Raw genomic sequence first — 24,523 nt, forward strand, 5'->3', positions numbered from 1 at the left:
TCTAACTGCGGTTGCCAATCCGCCTTGTCAAGCGTGACAGCAATTGGCAAAACGTCCGTTATGAGGAAGACTTATGTTCAGCAGTGGGCAGTTAATGGCTGAAATGATAATGATTATATTAATCGAATTGATAATGAATAAATTTAATTTTTATAAAAAAAAAAATAAAGATGGAGCTTAGGAGAAAACAATAAAGAGCATTATTGTTAGTAGTGATCTCTACTACCTTTAAAATGAATTAAGTAACTGTTCGGTTTAAAAAAAAGTTAGTAGCAATATAGATTAAGGACTTAGATAATAAATCATCATCATCATCATTTCAGCCATTATACGTCCACTGCTGAACATAAGCTTCCCCCATAGACTGCCATAAAAAACGGTCCTGAGCCACCTGCATCCACTGACTCCCTGCAACATGATAATAAATATGTACGTATAATTAAAAAAAAAATCTTTAAGACTCTTTTTTAACAATTACTAAAAGCATTTAGGCGATGTGCTGAAGAAAGTCCAAATTAAAAGTACCCGTAATCGTCTAGCGTGTATGAAAAGATTGATGAATGTAGAGAAAACGAAAGATGCCTGTTTGAATTGAAACATTTGGTGTTCCATTATTTCTGCCTACCGTAATTGGAGACGGGCGTGCAGATATGTATGTATGTATAATTTTCAGAGAAAACCTCCTTCATAAAATCTACTTGCCATGTGGCCCCGGTATAGAGTGGGCCATGCCTTCCTTTTCCGTCGGTATTGTAAGAAGCGACTAAGGGAATTTAACGGTCCAGATCTAGGCGGCTGCGTTCCTCTTAAAACAAATCATCAAAGCCTAACAGCAGTTGCCAACCTACTCACTAGCGTGACAACTATTGCCAAATGCCCTTTACGAGAAGGCTTGCTCAGCTGTGGACAGTTAACGATATAATAATAATACCTCTTAACTGCGTCAGAGTTAATTGTACTCGTAACCCAAGTTTCAATAGCGACTTCAGTAAACATTGTGCTAATATCTACTGAAACATTTATCGCCGTGTATTGTTCGTGAGTGGAGTTTTTATTATTAGAATTGACGAGAATGTTTAAACTAATATCTAGTTTACAAGTACAATGTAAACCATCATTAAAGGTACCATAATAAATTAATTTAATAGCGTAATATTACTAAATAATAGAGGTAGGTAATATATAGCAGTTACAATATATAGATATTGGGGGGAAAGGAATTGTTAGTAATGGAGACTGAGAATCCCATTGCTAGTAATATACCCAACCAGGTCGACCTCCTCGCGGTTCCCCCTGGAAACTATCATGGTTAATTCCTGATGAATTCATCATGATGGCCTGTTTTCATTCTCATCTATCACCCTTCACTGGTGCTCCCCCAATAAAAAAAATAATAAACAAAAAAATGTCGATCATGCACGGGCTTTTCCTGACCATGTAATTTTAGACATAGTACATTTAAATAAATACACATAATATATACACATAAGAGTAACTGTTGAGTTTCTTGCGGGCTCTTCTCAACAGATAACAACCTTTCGAACCTTGCAGTAAATTGAAAAAAAATAAGATTTTATAGTACATGTAAAGAAGATTATTTGAATAAAGATGATTTGAATTAGAATTTGGAAAAAAAAATTGAAAAATTTGAATGAGCGATAAAAAAATGAAATATAGGGCATTAATTACTGTAATTGTGTACTTAGCGAGTTTTTACAGGGGTCAATTTTACGCGCGATTCAACACAGATTAGATTGTTTTTGCTACCAATTATACGGTGTCGCTCTAATAAAACAGATCACTTCGTTACGTAGCAAAAACAGCTGATTGTTGTTTTTTAAACACGTGCTATTGAAAAAATGTCGTACTCTGTGCGTGGTCATCATTATTTTAAATCATGTAATTCGATTTGTCCTAATATTTGTATATTTCGATGAGATTAGATAGATAGATACTCTTTATTGTTTTCTCCAAAGGATAACAATAGTAAACTTATTATAAATATATACAATTACAAGAAATAATCACTAATAATAATTAGATTTCTTTTTGAATTAATATATATATATATATATATATATATATATATATATATATATATATATATATATATATATATATATATATGCACCACAAAAATAAAAATGTACAATAAAATTGATATTGAAAGAGAAAAAAGGCTGCATTACTACTAGTCCCCAAACTAAGCCAGACTTGGGGACTAAAGTTCAGTAAATCATTGATTTTACGAGGTTTGTCCGGAAAGTACGTATAAAAGTTTTTTAAAAATTTTATTTTACAATTATTCAGGTAAATCAATTTTATCCCCTTCAAAGTACTCCCCCTGTGACATAATGCACTTGTGCCAACGCCGTTTCCACTGTGAGAAGGCTCCTTGAAAGTCCTCTGGTTGTAGGTTTCTCAGCTGCCCCGTCGTAGCTTTTTTTATCTCATTTATGTCCCCCAAATGCCGCCCCCGAAGTACCAATTTGGTTTTTGGGAACAAGAAGAAGTCACACGGGGCCAAATCCGGCGAATAGGGGGGGTGTTCGGTCACCGTAATGGAATTTTTACTCAAAAACTCACGGACAACAAGAGAGGTGTGGGCAGGGGCATTGTCGTGGTGAAGAATCCAACGCCCCTCTCGCGCCAATTCTGGACGAACTCGTGCCACACGAGCTTTGAGGCGTCTGAGCACATCGACGTAGAATTTTCCATCAACTGTCTGGCCTGGAGGGAATTCTTGATGGACAATCCCCCGAACATCGAAAAAAACAATCAACATTGTCTCGGCCCTCTCTGAATCTTTTTAGCCACTTGTGGACGGTTGGTTCCTTCACAGCATCATCCCCATAAACTGTTCTGAGATCGGCAAAAATTTCACGGCCATTCTTGCCGAGTTTCGAGAGAAACTTGATTACGACGCGCGGCTCTTCAACGGAAGCGGGCTCCATGCCGACGGGGTTTCGTTAAGAGGTAACTTCACAGATGGCGTGATTTCGCACCGCACGGCGGTCAGACCAGAACTGAAGCATTGTTAGGGACATAAGGAAGGGGTCCTGCGCTTACCTGGCCTCCCCACTCCTCTTTCTCGCATTCCAGAACACTTTTATACGAACTTTCCGGACAGACCTCGTATTTATATCTGAATAAAACATAATTTAAGATTGTGTTTCACAAAACAATTTCAATTCTGACAAAATTTATTTAATTATTTTGATTTTAGAAGTAAACTATTGAACCGATTTTGATAAAATTTCAATTAAAGATCAAAAAGTAAGTATATTCTTTCAGGTAAAAAAAGAATTTTCCAAATCGGTTTATACCTGACGGAGTTAGGACAAACATAAAATAATACAACCGAATTGAAAACCTCTTTTTTTAAAGTCAGTTTAAAATAAAAAATATTTTTATACAAGTAAATTTATTTATAAGCGTGTTTCGCTCATTTAGGAATTTAATTTGAGCTGAGTAACAAATTTTGCTGTTGCTATATAAGCACTTGTCAGTCGTAATGAAATTTTATAAAACTCTACAATTAGTAATACGTAAAACTTTTATATCAGGTGAACCGTTGTCTGATAGAAAGGTTGTTGCAATGCATTTCAGGTCGTCACTCTATGTAGAGGGGGGTCGTCCTAGACTGCGTTTGCCCGTACGCGGTCACCACTCAAGAACCTTTCTTCCCCATCGGTTGTCGGTTCTTTGAGCTATGTAACTAGTCCACGTAGTTTTTATTAAGATTCCTCATATTGCTTTTTTTTTTATAAACATCTCTCGGTATATAGACACCGTTTGGTTACAATTCTATCATATTAATAAGAAGAAGAAGAAAGGATGATTATTTTAAAAATTAATATAAAGCAGGAATTTTTTAAATTACATAACTATAGAGCCCATAAAATCAGTGGCTACGGAAACCATTAGTGGTTTTTAATACTAAACCTCAACGCATTCACGTATTTTATACATGCGCTTCAAAAGGAGGAGCGGCAGGTATTGTCGTTCGATTACCATTAAATAGACATAAAATCGAGTTACATCCAATTGAATCGAGCCATTGTGGTCGAAGGCCGGAGTCACTGCCAAGATCATGGTTCCAGCCCATAGTGTAGCACCATATCTATCCACGTAAGAGTTGTATGCCATGACTGCTAATAGCACAGTGATAGACTGCACTGACGTTGTCGTAATTGAGACACAAATCAAATGCTTAATTGTTTATTATGTTTTTGCATGGCTTTGTGTGTGTGTTGTATTTGTTTTCCAAGTACTCGTAATCAATGCTTTTAATATAGAGGACAGACTAAATTACAGTACAAGTTATTGTCCATTATGGAAAGATGGAAAGTCTCGTGTTACTTTAGTACGTACTTAGACATGATATATCGTCATAGTCGTAGAATACTGACGGTTCTGACAAAGATTACATATAAAGATCCGTCAGTATTCTACGACTATGACGATATATCGACTTGTATACGTCGTGATTGTGCCGTGTGGTCCCGGCATAGAATGAGCCAATTCCTTTCCCGTAACTATCGTAAGAGGTGATTAAGAGAATTTAATTGTTGAGGGATAGGCAGCAGTGTCTCCCTTAAAAAACCACCAAAGCCTAACTGCGGTTGCCAATCCGCCAGCCAAAATACTACTGACAAAATCTCCCACGGAGAGGTCTATGTTTAGCAGTGGACATAACCGCTGATATGAATGGATGAATAAATTGGGATGTGACAAATCCATCATCCATATTATAAGTCAACCAGCTGCAAACCTTGGCATACGCGAGCGTACACCAAAAGCGCAAACCCAAGTGCTTGGGAACTCAAATCCAATACATAGTACAAAAAAAAATGGGGATGTGATAGGCACAATTACAGGCCATCTTTTGCCAGGTCTGTTGCAAAAAATAGCAATACTAATTTTGATGTACATTTGATTATCTCGTAATGTTTTGGAGGGAACAATAAAGAGTTTCTATCTATTGAAGGTAATATGTTTATATCTACATCAATTGATCATCTATACCTTCTTCCAATCAATTATTGACATGATTCGTGTATTCCTCATTTGATGACATCCAATTATGATAATTTATTTCGTGTCGGACACTTTATACTATATTGGAATATTTATACAATATTTGTATAAGTATTTTAGTTGTCACCCGCAGTCTGGCGACATCTCTAATTAAGGACTAATTTAGAAATCACGACTCGAAGTTTGCGGAGGCCGAACGCTGTTTACACACGAGGAAATATCTCCGATGTGTCCCCAATGTTATTTTACACAGTTCATTTTATAATATATTTGTATAAAAATTTCCGTCGGCTTAACAAATTGAAGAATTCCATGCTTTTAGATCTGTTAAATTGAATAAGTGATTATTCTACTTGTCGTTAAGGAAACTGGAAAGAAATATTATTATTATTACAGAAAAATATCTTGTACTCACGGTGTACTTTTGACCATATCTTACGGGTCCTTTCCTATGGATGTCATAATAGGTCACAAAGGGATCTTAATGGTTGAAACATGGGCGTTTGGGTTTGAAGAGGGACGCTTAAAACGTCGTCAAAGTCTAACTACAGTTTTTTTTTTATACAACTTAGAATGGCAAACAAGCTGACGGTCCACCTGATGGAAAGTGGTAACCGTCGCTTATAGATATGAGCAGTACCATGGACATAACAGAGTATACTGTTTCGCCCATGATACCCCCCCATGCGTTGTCATTCCTGAGGACTCAGATGTTATTCCTCTGTACCCAGTAAATTCACACCATATCCCTTCAAACCGAAACACAGCCATGCAATCACAGCTGCTTCACGGTTGAAACACGAATGGGACAGAGGTACCCAAGCAATCGACTTTTGTACAAAGTCTCCCCAGAGGGAGACTGGCGGGTTGACAACTTTACCAGAGTAAAGTTGCCAACCCGCCAGTCAAGAGTGGCAACTACTGCTAAAACTCTCCAATAGGGGAAGGCCAATGTTCAGGAATGAACAGTTAATGGCTGATAATGATAACGATGATACAAAACTACTTAAAAAGAAGATCCATAACACATTTTTAGATGGGGAAAGTTTTATAGCAGGCAATATTTACTAGTTAATTAAGTATATGAGTTTTAATCTTCGATTTAAATAGGAAATTAAATAATTTCTTGTAAAGGTAGTCTATCGAATTCTTCTAGTCTACAATAACAGCAACCGAATCTATTATAGATACGTCAATACTAATTATAGAGCAAGACAGCAATATATTGTGTCTTTTTCCTTCTTATGCTATGCTAACGAAAATATATGTTTTAACATATTCGATTGTCATTCGTTTAAGAGGGATTTGCTTAGAGATGAAAATAGAATGATAACCCAAAGTGCGCTATTGATATTCACTGGTAGGGCATCAATGAGTGATGATAGGTGAGAATGAGTTCTAGTCAGTTGGCTCATCATTGTAACGAATTCATCAATAATCAACCATAATGCGCATGAGTTCAACTTGTCAGGACATTGCTAGCTGAATGTAACGGAGACTATGAATCAGGGAGTCCCCTTTTTAAACAAACCTTTATATCTTTATCTAAGAGAGCTGGAATATGGCTAAAGTGGAAATTGTTGCCAATGTGAATGAATCAACCAGACGTTGAGGAAAAGCATTTTCCATGCATCCGTCATAAGATTCGCGCCACATGATCAGCATACATTAATTGTACTGACCTCATAAACGAGTTTTCCTCGTGTTATCTTCCTAAAGCAATAGATAAATGTTATGAGGACAGTAACAGAAGACGGAAGAAGTTGTCAAGCAACTTTTAATTCAAGAATTATGTGCGACTTTAAAAGAAGTTTCTCTTTTCAACTTACTTCAAAAAGGGAGGAGGTTTTGAATTTGATTGTATTTTTGAGTTTGAAGTAGTCTTGGGTACCTTTGCCCCATTGGTGTTTATGCCGTTAAGCAGTTGTGTTTGCATGGGTGTATTTCAGTTTGAAGGGTGGATGATATGGCAATGAAGTCACAGGGTACAGAGATAGTACTAAAGTATGGCAACGCATGCGTCGTCATGGGTGACACAGTATACTCACCAGACACGGGTATACTCTTTTATGACCGTGATACTGTTCATGTCTATAGGTGATGGTAAATTCACGCCATATCTCACCCTTCAAACCGAAACATAGCTATGCAAACACAACTACTTTTTTTTCTCTTTTATTATCAATTTTATTTCTAATATGTGCTGATGTTTAGCGGAAAACTTTGATTGCCGGCACGATGGCGCCACTGCGAGGCCTTTAGTACATAAAATTTATTTATGTCCCTTTATATTTAAATAATTACCTATTCTTCTCTGTGTTTTTAATATATAACGTAGTTCATTATGTATCAATATACATAGGATCAATATCCTGTTGCCATATGGTTCTGGCAGAGGATGGGACATTCCTTTATTTCCTTAGGTGTAAGAGGCGATTAAGGTAATTTATTGGTCGAGGAATGGATAGTAGTGTCCCTTTTAAAACATCTCCAAAGACTAACTGCAGTTGCCAACCCGCTTCCTAAGCATAGCAACTACTGGCAAAATCCCCTCAATAGTAAATTGTCATGGCAACAGCCCTATTCCTTATGACAGGCCACAAGGCCTATGTTCCGTAGTGGACATATAACGGCTGATATGATGGTATGATATGATGATCGATTTGAATGATAAAATTTGAGGAATGTTATTTTTCCAATTGGATTTGCCAAAATATATATTTTTATATGTGTTTAATGATATATGCGGTTATGCTATACTTAATATATAATAAGTAATTTCGAAAAGTATGTAACAAATATGAAAGATATGTATTCGAATGAATATGTTATGTTTAAATTTTTATGTTACGATGTAATTTGGCGACTTTGGAATGTTATTTAAAATGTTTAGGCAAGAAAAATTATCTAAAAGTTTAATAGAATTATTTTAAGAAACTGAGAAATAGTTTCATGTATAATAGAATAGCTGTTTATCTCCTCAGTTTCTCACTTTGTAACGAAACTTAGTTTAAATGAAAAATGAATGAAAATATAATAAAATATGCAGTGAGCATACCTAGAAATGTTCTCCGAAATTTCGGGGCTGAACAAAACAAAAATATTATGTTAAAATGAGCGTACTGTTTAAAGATGTTAAAATATCGTTCCTTTTGGCTTATTAATTATGGTAGGATTTATTACGATAAAAATGTTAAACTCCATTTACTATTAAAATAGGTTTGATTTTGACATGAATAAAAATACGAAAATGAGTTCGAAAATTCTGAATTTCATTTTGATGGTAATATAGAACCCCTGGTTAACTAGTAGTAAATGGCCGTCATTTTATCCAGCAATAATTTATTTAAACGTAAAAGGAAACGATAATTTTAAAAGTGCAAAAGCTAATGACTTGGAATATAGTGATATCACGTAGCGACGAACATTAAAAGTTAACACGTACAGTATTAACTACATACAAACGGTTGTTTTTATTTTTTCATCAGATAAATATCTTGAGGCCTAGGAACTCTAATTATTTTCCTCTAAAGCTATACGCTCAATACATTTGTTATTAGTTCTTTCTAGCGACTTCCTCCATGTAATGTGTTAATTGACTCGTATAAAAAGTAGAATATGTAGACATTCACAGGAATTGCGATGCATAACGGGGGAGGGGGGGGGATTGTTAGTAAGACAGACTACCACTCCCATTAGTAGCAATATACGTTGTCAGGTTGACCTTCAAGTGTTTCCCCCTGGAAACCATTGTGCTGAAATCCATGTGTATTCATCGCAGTGGACTAAGTGGTCTGCCTTTTCATCCTCACTTATCATCCTTCAGTGGTGCCCTGCTAGTGTATACCATCAGCACAGGTGGAGTTACCATTCCATCATCATCCACCAGAAGGAGACCTTGTACAAAAATTGTTTGCCTGGGCACCCCTGTCCCATTCGTGTTTCATCATCATATATTAATATTATTGTTTTTTTTTTTTATATATAATAAATAAACAGAGTATAATGATTCTCTGTTATTATTTACACATCATAGATGCAATATGCATTGACTACTTGCTATTTTGTAAGATAAATTTGTCATTTTAATAATGAACTCAATTGTATGATAAAATTATACACCTACTACTGTCATTTAATAAATTTTGGCACATAAATTAACTAGGTAGACGTACGTATACATTCAATATGAACAAACAGGACACATTTATTTCAATTCACGCAGACACAGCGGGATATAGTTAATTTTTGTTATAAAACAATATTGTAGAACAGTACGTGTTCTGACTATATAGAAGAAAAATCCGGTATGAAACCTCTAAGTTTTAGTGTCTAAGGGATAGGTCAAAGCAAAGAGCGTCCATAACTTTTGTTTACCGAAGTGAAGTAAATTCGAAAATTGACAATAATTTTCAAAAACCATTTAACATTGTTCAATATTTATTACCGATTATTTAAAAAGTATTCTGCTAGCGAATTCAAATGCTAAACATAGAATACATTGTATACATACTATGTCTACCATTCAGGGAGTGAGTAGATATAGGTGGCTGAGAACCATTCCTTATGATTAGCGCAGTCTATGGAGTGTATCTATGTACGTATATGCAGCAGCATCCCCCTTAAAACATCTCTAAAGCCTAACTGCGGTTGTCAATCCGTGCATCTGAACAATTTCATCAAAGAAATATGGATGGTTTGAGAAACGACATAAAATTTTAAACTTTGGACACGACGCTGGACGCTTCAAAAATTATATCTAATAAATATTTATAGCATTTTTTATTTACTTTTTTTTGTTAAATTTGGCACCGATATTTACTCGTAGCATTGCATTTAAATGGCCCGGAGCAAGAGGGTTCAAATCGCTTCGAATCAATTCTTTAATTACCTCCTCTTAACTTTAAAATTGCCCCCCTGTGGGGCGTGGGCCCCACGTTGAGAAACACCGTTCTATAGTATAAGTAGATTCTCAGTTTTCTACATAACTATTACTATTTCACTCTGCTCTTACGAGGGTAAAGGAATAAGCTGATTTGTGACCGTTATGTGTTACTATAGCACACGTAAGAAAGGTAAAAAGGATGTTACTACTTTTATATATTTTGCTTTATTTGTATATGTATTTATTTAGCTACATATATGCTTTTGTACATTTACTTATAGTATAGATATTAGGTTATAACAAAAATACCTTTTATCTTTTATTTTTTTGTGTATGTCTGTTGTTATTTACTGTAAGTAATGCAAATGAATTATATATCTATCTATCTATTTGCATGGACACAGGTATCAATACAGATGAAACCTAGATAATATCGCAGTATATGACCAATACGATATGTTTACTTCGCATGACACCTCGCTCATGACCGACTTGGGATATATAAGGTAATCTAGTCTGTACTCTAGTGGAGCTTACCGATTATATATTTGACTAGCGCAGGTCGCTATTTGCACGCTACTTTGTACACCTACTTTCAGAAGAAGAATGATAAACCAATGAAGTTAACCATTTATATATAAAATGGTGATTTTTTTTTATGCAACTTAGAATAGCAAACAATCTGCCGGCCCACCTGATGGAAAGTGGTAACCGTCGCCTATAGACATGAGCAGTACCATGGACATAACAGAGTATACTGTTTCGCTCATAATGCCCCCATGCGTCGCCATTCCTGAGGACTCAGGTGTTATTCCTTTGTACCTTGTAAATTCACTGCCGTATTCACCTTTCAAACCAAAACAAAGCCATGCAAACACAACTGCTTCATGGTAGAAATATGAATAGGACAGAGGAGCCCAAGCAAACGCCTTTTGTACAAAGTCTTTTACTTTTACTTTTGTACTTTCTCTGGTAAAATATATACTAGATTTTACATAATATTTTAAATAGGGCGTAGTAATTTTTGCGTAATACCAAAACAAATATACGAGGCAGACAGACAAAATTTCCAATAAACATTTTTTTATCTCTATCGGTATTATTAAAACCCTTCGTAGTCATATTATTTTTTTTTTATATTATATATCTCTCTAGATGCTTGAGGCATTCGAAATGTGGACATGGAGGAGAATGGAAAGGATAAGCTGGACAGAAAAACTAACGAACGAGGAAGTCCTAAAAAGAGTAAACGAGAAGAGAACATTGATTGAAATAATAAAGAATAGAAGAGGCAAAATGCTGGGCCACCTTATACGACATGACTTTAAGAGCATAATAGAAGGAAAGGTAGAGGGCAAAAGAGGAAGAGGAAGATCGAGGATTAATTACATGGGACAGATAAAGGAAACACTAGGCGTCATGTCGTATAGGGAGATAAAGGATATGGCCTGGGATAGAGCTGGCTGGAGGAAGATGCATGAATTAGTTGCACCGACAAGAGGAAACTCTTAAATGAAAAGAGATATATCTCTCATGTATAGATATAGTTTAGTTATAATTTTGTTAACATTATTTATTTATTATGCTAATAAGCAAACAGACAACAGCAATTAAATAAATAATAAGTTGTTTTAAAAAAAAATGTCTGAATAAAGACTTATATTATATTTATTTATTAAAATTTTTCTCTTCTTTTTGGAGCTCTTTCCATAGCCTAAGCGTTCGTGGGAGAATGCTTCTCTCAAATCGCACTGTATGGAGGGAGGTTTCCTTTGAAAACGATCGTGCTGAATTCCAGGTGGCTAACTAATCTGCCTTTTCATTTTCACCTATAATCTCTCACTGGTGCCCCGCCAGTGTATACCGTAAGCGCAGAGGTTACTTAGTACACTCCATTGTCGTCTATTAAAAAAAACCGCACTGTAAGCGACCATGTTTTTTTTTATAAGAAATAGCTGCGAAATATACTAGATTGTACGCTTGAAATTACATATGTACCCAAGTAACAGTAACCGCAAATAATTTATTTCGTTACATTTCAATTACCCACATTTGCATTTAGTAAAATTATTTATACCACAAAACTAATACATCATGGATTCTAATTACATTCATCATGTGGATACTCCAGTAGCCTAACCCTATCAAATTCTTATAAGGTTTTCCTTAATGTTCATCATATACAGAAGCCGATGTATTTTACGTCATTACCATTGACCACGTGACTAAATCACCGTTTCGCATAAAGTAACTAACTATTATATCTTAATGGTATTACTGCATGCTGCACTAAAACTCTGGAATATTCAAATGGATTAAATGTGCTCTTTTCTTGAAGATTCAACGTCGCGTCGTATTTGTTCGGTAATACTGCTGCTGGGAGTGTGTTGCGTAAATTGGTTGTATAAAAGTAATCCATGTTCTAATGAAAGTAACTAAGGAAACTGTGAAACGCTATTATGAAGCTATATTGTTAATCTACAATAACATTATGAAGAGGAAATATTTGTATTTTTTGTATGTTTGTAATGAATAAACTTTTCATCATTAGAATGCTACATAATCCTTGAATAATACAGGCAATCAGTTCCGTGTAGTTCCGGCATAGAATAGGCCATCCCTTCCTTTCCTGTAGGTATCGTAATAAGCGATTAAGGGAAGGCGAGAGGTGGGCATTAGCGTTCCTCTTAAAACATTTAACCCTCCTCCCTCGTCCCTACACCTAACTGCGATTGACAATCCGCCTGCTAAGCGTGGTAACTATTTAACCTTTAAGTACTGTTAAGTAATCTACAGTACACATACTGCTCAGAGCTCAGAGCTGATGATGAATGCTGCTCAGAGCATGTAAATAACCGAATTTTCCAAATTTGTATGACGTTATCACATGATGTAACTATTTCATCACCAATACAGAGACATACATGTCATACATCAGGAATACTGTGACGCGTACGTCATCAGGAAATCGGAATACACGGTGATAGCACAGTATAAGTAATAATAGTACTGTGTAGCAATTATTACGTGTTTTTGTAGGTGCAATGCGAAACAGTGATTTAGTCACGTGGTCAGTCGCAATGACGTAAAACAATGGTTAATGATACATATTGTATTGTTTAAGTACCGGCTAGTAAATTTGGATTTGATTTTATTAGAAGCTAGCGATCCCGGCTTCACATAGGAAGAAATGAAATTTTCGGAAATATTTTTTGGACTATATTCAACGTTATTATCGTCATCTTTAACTATCCACTGCTGGGAGAAAGGGATTTTTAGTAATAGGGTCTAATAAACCCATTGCCAGAAATACACCCTATCAGGTCGACCTCCACGTGGTTCCCCCTGGAAACCATCGTGAACAATTCTTGTTGAATTCGTCACGATGGACTTACTGACCTGCTTCATCCTCACCTATCATCCCTCACTGGTGCCCCGCCGGTGTATACCGATAGCGCGGGCGAGGTTTCCATTCCATTATAACCCATTAAAAAAAAACTATCCACTGCTGAACAAAAGCCTAGCATAGGCTGCATAAGAAATGGCCCCGAACCAATTCCATCCACTGATTTCCTGCAATACATTTGAGGTCGTCACTCCATCTAGTGGGAGTGGGGCCGTCTACGTCTGCCTGTACGAGATCGTCATTTAAGAATCTTTCATTTCTATTGGTTGCCAATGCTTCGAGCTATGTGACCAACCCATTGCCATTATGTTTATATAATGTAAACTACTAGAGTGCATATTTTTGTCCTTGTTATTGGGGGTATAATCACCATAACGATGAATTCACTTAGAATCATGATGATTTCATGAATTGTTTGCCATTCTAAGTTGTATAAAAAAAAAAACTAGCTTTTAACCGCGACTTTGCCCGTGTTACTGAAATATTTTTACTAACTAGCAAAAAGTAATCTAAATTTTCAGAGTTAAGCTGTTAAGGCTCTATAAAGCAATAAACAAACTAACTTTTACATTTATAATATTAGTAACGATTTCCTTCCAAATTTAACTCAAACATAGCGACTGCACAATGCACAAACAACGTTTGAAATATCCTATTAAAATGTTCGTACATTCCTAAATTATTTGTAGCGATCTACATAAGAATTCGTTTCAGACATTATGAGCTTTAACGTTTGCGAAATAACCATTCTGTCAGTACAAGTCACTTGTAAACAAATGTCGTCTTTAATTACACATTCATTAACGTTAATTACCTGTTGAACATCTTTTGTACTATTTCTTGTTACACAGTAAAGGTAAACTTATATTAGAGTTAGCGCAGAATGGTATTTCAACCAGCATTGCTATCATGGGTTTATACTGGCAACTTGTAGCTCCGTATCCTATTATTTCATTTTTTATACGTTAGGGAAAGATTGGCCAATTTGGGAGACCAGTCTATCTATCGTATTTAAGAGCTGCATTCTTGTTGGTGGAGCTCTTGCCACTCACTACGATTTTCAGCGAGTCTCTTCACCTCTTGATACGACACGACACCAACTCCTTTCTTGATCTGCCTGGTATAGCTATGTCTTGGTCTCCTTTTCCCTTCCTTCCTTCTATCTTACTTTCTATTATAATGGTCATAAGTTCGTCGTATCGTATCAAGTGTCCCAATACTTTTTCCTTTCTGTCATCTATAATAAAAGTTCTTACGGGAGACCACTACCGCAACTAAAAGATCTTATAGATAATTTCTACAGTAGATTGCTATCAAGTTTCTACAGTAGCTGTAGTATTCGATAGTCATGTGACTGTCGTAAACTATACATCTCGTTTTCAACCCACTTCAAAAAAGGAGGTATCATATCGTCTGTATTTTTTTACTCCGTCAGTTCTAAACTGATTTGGAAAATTCTTTTTTGTATAAAAGGATATACTTGCAAATTTGTTCCATAGAAATTTTATCAAAATCGGTTTAGTAGCTTAGTTTTTTAACCAAAATAACTGATTTTGTCATAATTGGAGTCGGAGTTGGAGTTTTTTTTTTTGCAGACAGAACCTTCAATTGTCGTTTACGTAGAATAGACTAATCATCATATCAGCCTTTAACTGTCCACTGCTGAACATAAGCCTCTCCCTTACGGAGGTTTTGCTAGTAGTTGCCACGCTTGGCAGGTGGATTGGCGACCGCAGTCAGAGCTTTAGATATGTTTTAAGAGGGACGCTGCTGCCCATGCCTCGCCCTCCCTTAGTCGGTTCTTACGACACCCACGAGATAAGAAGGGGTGGACTATTATATGCCGGGACCACATGGCAAGTAGAATAGATAGTAAACTATCCTGTAAATCACAACTCAATCGCTTAATTGTTGATTGATTACTGTAGTAATTTGTTAATAATCTGCTGTGGTAAACTGTCTGTACAAACTCATGATAGCGGTACTCCATCTAGTTGCATTGGATCGTTACTCATATCGTAGGTTAGGGGGCAAACGAGCATGCGGCTCACCTGATGGTAAATATCGCCAGCCATTAGCACCCGCAACATCGGAGCAATTGCCGGTGTGCTCTCGGCCTTTTAAAAAACATGCTCTTTTCTTAAAGGTTACGATGTCATTATCGTTTTAAAATTACTGCTGCTGGAATTTGATTCCAAAGCATGGTTGTACGTGGAAAAGTGACTTGGAAAAATCACACGACGGAAGACCATCATTCATCCAGATTATATCAGCCGTGTGTGTATAGACCCTTAATTTATAACGAATCACGACTCTGCCCGGTATGGTAAGTATTTCTGCAATTATTTCTATTTTATGCCTTCTATTATTATTCTGATTGAGTCCACTTATTGTGCAATGAAAATTGTTTGTACAACTGTATTGAACTCTTTTCGGGTAATATATAGATAGCTATCTATATATATGATATATTTGCTTTACTTACAGAACAAAAATAAAAACAGACATAGAGGCATACACAAAAAAAAGAATACATACACAATAAAAAACAAAAGAAAAATATATAAACGAATTATGTGTGCCACAGTTACATAAAACTATATCTCTAATATATAAAATTCTCGTGTCGCGGTGTTTGTTACCAATCTCCTCCAAAACGGCTTTACCGATTATTATGAAATTTTGTGTGCATATCGGGTAGGTCTGAGAATCGGCTAACATCTATTTTTCATACCCCTCAATGGTTAGGGTGACCCACCCCTAAATTTTTTTTTATTTTTTCGACAATTTTTTTTATTTTTATTTTACAATGATTTAGCATTGGAAAATACATATAACTTCGAATTTTCATGCTTTTACAATTAACTCCGTGTTTTTTAATCGCGATTTTTATATTCCGCAATAGGGTAGCAAGATGGCGATCGAATATAATAATTGTAATACGAGAAATTTTCATGTATAGTTCTTAGTATATATATATATATATATATATATATATATATATATATATATATATATATATATATATATATATATATATATATATATATATATATATATATATATATATATAAAATACATTATGCAATACCTCTAAAACATCACCAAAGCCTAACTGCGGTTGCTAACCCGCCTGCCAAGCGTGGCAACTACTGGCAAACCCCCCATGGGGGAGGCTTATGTTCAGCAGTGGACAGTTAAACGCTGATATGATGATGATGATTACTTGTATATAATCGATATAATGAAGTTCGATCAAGAAGTCACAATACAAGACAAACAGTGAATTACATACTCGTACAATACGAGTATAATTGTTTCAGTATCGTTCATTATAAACCAACCCAATTGTGTCAAGCGCTTGATAAACCTCTAAACGAACATGGTCGTCAAACAACAAAATCTTATCGAAGTTCAATTAAAAGTAACTAAGTATTCTGTTATTATAATACTTGACATTAATTTCTTGTTTGCTTCAAAAAAATAAAAGAGCTGTTAAAGAAAATACTTAAGTTAAAAAAGTGGGTAATTCACATTAGTTGGGTGCAGAAAATTTGCATTTTATTAGGTACATGTTTATTTTAATATAGTGATGGAGTAATCCTTATTTTTTTTAATGGGTGAAAATGGTATGGTAACCCCGCCTGCCCTAACGGGATACGCTGGCGGAGCACCAGTGAAGGGTGATTGATGAGAATGAAAACAGGCCAGTTAGCCCATCATGATGAATTCATCAGGAATTAACCATGATAGTTTAACCCTTAATTTGGCAGAGGTTCAATGTGTTATATATATGTAAAATTTATGTATATATATGTTTTTTAAAAATTTTATTTTACAATTATTCAGGTAAATATTTATAAGTTTGTGACATAATGCACTTGTGTCAACGCCGTTTCCACTGTGAGAAGGCTCCTTGAAAGTCCTCTGGTTGTAGGTTTCTCAAAAAATAGCTTTTTTTATCTCATTTAAAAAAAAATTTGGTTTTTGGGAACAAGAAGAAGTCACACGGGGCCAAATCCGGCGAATAGGGGGGGGTGTTCGGTCACCGTAATGGAATTTTTACCAAAAACTCACGGACAACAAGAGAGTGAACATTGAAGAATCCAACGCCCCTCTCGCGCCAATTCGAGAAATGCCACCGAGCTTTGAGGCGTTTATTGAATTTTCCATCAACTGTCTTACTGATGGACAATGAACATCGAAAAAAACAATCAACATTGTCTTGACATTTGAGCGGGACTTGATTCAAACATTCTTGCCGAGTTTACAGAATATTTTTATCTTATATAAAAAACGTGACAAAAACGGCGGTCAGACCAGAAGACATTGTTAGGGAACAAAATATCTTTTACTTTTAACATTTAATAGAAAAAATAAAAAAAAAAAGCGACCTTCTAGGAAACCAATGTTCATCAGAGTGAACATTGCCAAATCTGTCGAGAAATACCACTTTATTGTAATGTTTACTGTGATGAACATAATCAAATTAGGGTACACATTCAAACAGGTAGTGCAGTTTACAAAATATTTTTATTTATATAAAAAACAAAACAAAGACATAACAAAATATCTTTTATAACATAATAGAGCCTCTTCTAGCATTTCACAAAAAACTTAGTATTATTTTGTATGAAAATTGAGAAAACAATTACGAGATTTTTTTCCGGTAACAAAACAGAGTCTTATATTACATTTCATGCAGTACACAGTAGTATTTTTTAGGCAATATTTGCACCTCCCCATGTCTTCTTTTGTATTAGGAAAGTGGCAAATATTGTCGAAACGTATGGGGCTAATGGGCCTGGGTAACTTAGGGTTCTTTATTGTTGAATTTTCAACGATAGAGTGAGAACGTACAGACCGGTTCTTTTTTGTTAAATTTAGATATAGATCTTGCCGAAATATTTTCAAAGACATTTTTTTCTATCGTTAGTATTTTTTTTATATAAAATCCATGAATTATTTATACTTATATCTAACAACTGGCAAAATATACCTATATACCATCTTCTAGACTTGAATGGTATTTTATAAAAAGATACTAACATATCACCCAGGTCTACACCCCCCATATGTTTATTGTACTCCCTTACTATTTGAGGACAGTCAACATCTAACTTTCGCTTTTCTACCTTACAATATCTCTTTATTTTATGCACAGGTGTGCATCCAACAAATGAGCTTATCAGGGTGACAGGCTTATTGTCGTTCCAGCGAACGAGAGCCAGCTTGGTTTTGTCACATACGACCTGTGAATAAGCTCCTCTCTTTTTCTTTTTCATTGCCTTTTCACTAGGCAAAATAGATCCAGCTCCCCTGGTTCTATTGTTACGAATTGTACCTAAACCAAATACGCCATAATTTTCTTTTAAAATATAAAATAACTCAGGCGATGAAAAAAAATTGTCACAAAATATGGTGGCTGGCTTTCTTTGAATAGATTGACACAGAGCTATTACAATTTGTGCCCCAAACCCAATTGAAATTTCTTGTTCAGTGAATTTATGAAAACGGAATGTATCTTCTCCTCCATATAGGATAAAGTCATAAATCATGCCACTTACTCCAGCTCGCACGTAATTTTTGAATCCCCACTTGTTGGGTTTATCTTTCATGTACTGCTTTCTGTTGCCTGCCTTTCTTCCTTTATAAACAATCATCATCTCATCTATACTAAATTTGTTTTCATTTTCTTGCAGCAAACAGTTTTTTCTTATTTTTTCTGCTATTGGTCTTACTTTGTAATATCTATCAGTATCTTCTAAGCTATTATCAGCAAAGTGTAGAAATCTACGAATCTGTTGATAGCGTTTTAAACTCATTAGATCTGCTATCGGAGCATACCGGAATCTACTGCTCCAATAGTCTAGGTAACTAGGCATTGAGACAATACCCATAAGTATACGAGTATGGATAGCTATAAAATCACGCATTTCGTTTTCTGTCACTTGAATAGATTTGCCAGTTTTTTGAACAGAATATAGATTTGACTGTACGGTAATATCGGTCACAATGTCTGAAGAAAAAAAAAATTTAAATATTCTAGGGAATCTGCAGTGGGCAGGAAAGAGGCATTCATTATATTATGGTCTTGGTTTTCTTCAATTGTAGCTTGGTGACGGAAGGTGACGTTTTTTTTCCATTTATAGGTTAATACAAATTTCGGAACTTTCTTTCGTCTTTTAGCCAGCACTGGAGTAATGTGCCTTTGGGCTCGAGTTTTCCTGGTAGCACTTTCAGGAGTTGATAAAGGGGCTTCAGACGGAAGAGATGGTATAGAAGATAAGGAAGGTATGTTCTCGTAGTTCGGTTCTCTAGTCGGCGTAGCTGGGCAAATTTGACGTATAACTGGAGTCAATTGCAATGATGTTTCTGTAAAATCAAATTCAGGTGGATCGTCCCCAGTGTCATGATCTTCAGCATCAGGTTCAGGACTGCTTAAAATATGCATTCGCTCTAAAGATGAATCTAGAGATGGTGATGATGATGAAGCTAAACTTGGAGTATGCAGATCTGCCAATTCATTGTCCATGTCGGACCTATCACTGGTATCTGAGGGAGCATGCTGTATAGGCACAAGCGCCAATATTTTTGCCGTGCGTCCATGCAAAGTATGCTGTTGGCAACAGAAAATACCGAAATAAGCAAAATAAAACCCATAACGTCAAAATGTTAAAAAAAAGACATAACTATTTTGGATTAATTTATCATTAGGTATTTGGCATCGTTTACGGTGATGAACATAACAAATTGTAGGTACTTTATAGGTTATTTGGCAATGTTCATCACAATAAACATAAGCTTTTGGCGGGTCATAAAACTTGAGGATTCACATAAAGGCACATAATTCACAGACCAAAATATAACAAATAGTCTAGATAAGTTAGTGAAAGCATTAAAATACTTGAAACAATAGAAAATCAAGTAAAATCTTTATATTTACCTTGCGGAACATAGACGACCTGCGAGGCGCCGACATTTTGCTTTGACAATGACAAGTAAAAGTGTTGCCAGGTGCGTAGACTATTTTTTTACTATTAAAAAATATTATATACGGTATGATAATATTACAAAAAATACGAATTTGGTGTAAAAATATAACGAAATCATTTTTTTTCTCATATGTTTCTCACAGTGAACAAAATCAAATTAAGGGTTAAGGGGAAACCGCGAGGAGGTCGACCTGGTTGGGTATATTGCTAGCAATGGGATTCTTAGTCTCCATTACTAACAATCCTATTTCCCCCCAATAATCCTTATTAACCCTTCTTTGCATGATTTTTTTTATTGGTGAAATAAATCAAGGTGACGTAATTCATGTTTAAAATTAAAGAGCAAATGGTTAAAAAATAAATTAGACAGCTATGTTTTTTTTCTCCAATGGACATTAAAAAGGTATCTAGACACGATCAACTTAAAGTGAACTTGTTCTTCTATATAATTTGTGGGCATTCAATGTTATGATGGAAATTTCCACCAGTATGCAAAGAAGGGTTAGTATTATTAATGTGAAAGTGAGTTCGTTTGTTTGTCACTTCATAGCGCTTGAACGGCTTAACCAATCACTATGAAATTTAGTATACAAATACTACATGGGATGAAGAAAGATATAAGCTATTTTTTTTTATCCTGATGAATGAATAAACCCGGGATACATAGACGAAGTAGCAGGTTAAAGGTAGTAATACAATAATTGTGTCGCGTTTTCATCTGAAGGATTTTATAAGAGGCGACGAAGTAAATAAACCATAATGAATAAGTATATGATAATTTAAGAGTTTGTTCCCTAAAACACACGTATTTCAGTCATGAAAAAGCCATCTATTGTTATTTAAAAATTACTAAACACATTTTGATATAATTACAACGGGACCACGTTGAAAGTATATCCTTTTAGATAAAAAAAATAATAATTTTCCAAGACAATTCATGAATATCCTAGTTGTGAGGTAACGACATAAAAAATTACAACCGAATTTCTTTTTTTAAGTCTTTTGAAAAGAAAAAAAATTTCCTTTTATGGAAGTGATAAATAACAAGTAGTGAGATGTTAATTGGTGATAATGATAAGACTGGATAAGAGATTCGGAATTTACAAAATAAGTTTGCGAACTCTTAGGTGACCCGAATTTTAACATCGTCGACTGTATCGTATATTTTGTGATGTTTTTCATTGCTTTCCTTATTTTTTTTTACAATGGATGATAATGGAATGGTAACCCCACCCGCGCTATCGGTATACACCGGCGGGGCACCAGTGAAGAATGATAGGTGAGAATGAAGCAGGTCAGTTAGCCCATCGTGACTAATTCAACAAGAATTGTTAACGATGGTTTCCAGGGGAAACCACGTGGAGGTCAACCTAATAAGGCATAATGCTAGCAATGGGGCTGTCAAACCCCATTGTTAACAATCCCTTTCCCCCTGCTCTCCTTATTATAATATAATAAGTGCATATTCTATAAGATCAATAATCAGAACATAAGTTATGGCATCTATTAGTAGGTACAAGTTATTTATTTATACTTTTGTACACATTAAAATATGTCTACAGGACAGACTTAATGCCTGCTGGCATTCACTACCAGACAACCATTACGCTAACAGAGAGAGTAAATGACGGTGCATAGATTTAAAAAAAAATTGTAAGTTAAATAAATATTTTGAAAGATAACAATTTATGATAAATAAACATACAAACATATAGAAGAATATACTTACAAAAAATATACACACATAAATTATATATAATACATATGTAATATATATAAATAACTAAACATAGTATATATTAAATTAATAAATATATAAATCATAACTAATTATAGAATTATGTATTTACTAAGTTATTTATATTAGTATCCCCACTAAGGAGCCTAACAGGTAATATTTATCATGGCATGTTAAAAAGTATCACCGAATTGAAACGTATTTCATTCTAAGAAAGATAATTTATCGGGCAACGTCCAAAATATAATAAAATTAATATTGAAATAAAAAAAAATGTTTATAAAAACATGTACTCAGTGAGTAAGATCAAACTGTTACAAACATGTGAGATTTTATTATGCACTGTAACGATCTGTTTTGTTTATATATCATTAGCAAACAGTCTGTTTTCTCGACGTTTTATTTCTTACAATGTATTTTCAAATGAGATTTCTAAACTGTTTGAAAGTAAAATAATTTATTTATTTCTTATTGCATTCCATATTGTGGTTGGTAGATATCAAAACGAAAACGGAACCCTAAAAAGACGTTAAATTTTGCTTCAAAAATATATATAATTATCTACCTCAATTGTGACACATTACGGGAGTAAATCCATTGTATGACAAGACGATTATCAAATATGGCTCAGCATATAAAATTAAAAGCGAATTGAGTACATCCTTATGTATATCGCTGAATAAATTGTCTCACCAACCAACCAAAAACCAAGTCTGACAAAATAAATAAATTTACTAGAGAATAAACATAAAATCAAGTTTTTTTTATGGGCTCCATTTAATATTTCACAATGGGCCCCTTTCAAAAAAGTTTGAGAAACTCTGAATTGAGGTATTAATCGAATTAAAATATTATATCTAGCTTGCAGTGAATATAACTCAAATATTAAACATGATAAAATGCCACAGATTTATATCCATCCACTATATATTACATGTAAAACAGATATTTGCAATCAAGTGTACGCTGTGAATCACTTATATATCTCAATTGTTTGAAGATCATTGTTTCAAGATTTTTTCTATCGATTCTTACGGAAAATTGTACGTGCAATAGGTAGATAGAGATATTTATAGGATACGAGGTAAATGTAGCGTGCAATAGAAAGAGCCATTTGTAACTAATAGTCTGATAATCAGGTCAATATTACAACTAGTTGCATCCTGTATGTGTCTTGAAATCGAATCTACCATTCGATTTTAAACTATTCGATTTACATTGAGAGATTTCTTTAAGATATTTGAATTTATTTATTTTAATTTTACATAGAATTACTGGTTCTAAGTTTCGATTTTATACTTGTATCCATATTTGTTAATTATTTTACATATTACACCTTTATCCTATAAATAGGATGTGAAAATTTGTAAATATATTCGGATGGTTAAGATTTAATCACAGTTGTGTATTTAAATACATTTGAATTAAGTGAAACTCAAGACTTGTTTTGCCATATTTAGGAATCGTTCACTAAAATTAATATCCTATACATAATAAGAATTAAACAAAACATTGCTTATTCGTAAAATATTTAAAAAATAGAAAGGTAAAAGGAAAGTTAAAGTAAAACAAATAATAGAAAATATCATTTAACTTGAGTTATTGTAATTTAAACACATTTAAAAGAAGAAAGTAAGATTATCAACTAATGTAATTTGTACGTTTTGTTTATTGGTAATCAAACACAATTTCTTTACAAGGTACCATGTTCTAAAATGGGGGTCCTACTCACACAACTTTGGGAACCTCTGCATTAGTTACCTACAGAAGTTTAGTACCTTAAAAACCTGCTAGCATCATTGTGGTCTTATATCTCATCTCTACTACATACATACGCTATTCTTGACACGTACTCGATGACCCATAGAGTATATTATGAATACCAATAACTGTTTTGCGTTTTAGGCCTTTACAAACAAGTCTCCCATTGTGAGTCGCCTCTCTGACTCATAAGGACTAAACCCCCTAATTCATCATAACTGTTTCCCCAATTGTGGGGAGAAAAAAAACCCTACATATGGTTTCATACGTAGCCAATATTGCTAATTTTTATATGACTTGACTGGCGTGTGGTCCTAGCATAGGATGGGTCACCTCTTCTTTGTGTCCAACGTCCGTGGGTGTCGTAAGAGGCGACTAAGGAAACTTAATGGTAGAGAGACGGGCAGTAGCGTCCCTCTTAAAAGATCACTAAAAACGTAACTACGGTTGCCAACCTGTTTGGCAAACGTGGCAATTACTGGCAAAACTCCCTTTATGGGGAAGGCTTCTGTCCAGCAGTGGACAGTTAACGGCTGGAAAAAATAGCAATATACTCAATTAGGTCGACCTCTACGCGGTTCTCTCTAGTAACGATCGTGGTTAATTCTCGTGAAATTCATCACAATGAGCCAACTGACCTGCTCTCTTCCCCCTCTATCATCTCTCACTCGTGCCTCACTTGTGTATACCAATATTGT

The 24,523-nt window shown here is 34.7% G+C and overlaps 2 protein-coding genes across 2 annotated transcripts in view; both read right to left on the reverse strand.

Moving 5' to 3' along the window:
* The window catches only part of LOC113512933 (open rectifier potassium channel protein 1), a 34,995-nt gene that overhangs the window by 5,644 nt on the left and 4,828 nt on the right, over nt 1-24,523 (reverse strand). The gene's annotated exons all lie outside the window — the stretch shown is intronic.
* Nucleotides 19,277-20,489, reverse strand: LOC128200551 (uncharacterized). The gene has a single exon (XM_052894353.1). The coding sequence runs from the start codon at nt 19,864-19,866 to the stop codon at nt 19,342-19,344; it is 525 nt and encodes a 174-aa protein (XP_052750313.1). The 5' UTR covers nt 19,867-20,489; the 3' UTR covers nt 19,277-19,341.

The sequence above is a fragment of the Galleria mellonella genome, unplaced genomic scaffold (assembly GCF_026898425.1).
Source record: "Galleria mellonella isolate WM207_F2 unplaced genomic scaffold, CSIRO_AGI_GalMel_v1 utg21, whole genome shotgun sequence".
NCBI classification, from domain to species: Eukaryota; Metazoa; Arthropoda; class Insecta; order Lepidoptera; family Pyralidae; genus Galleria; species Galleria mellonella.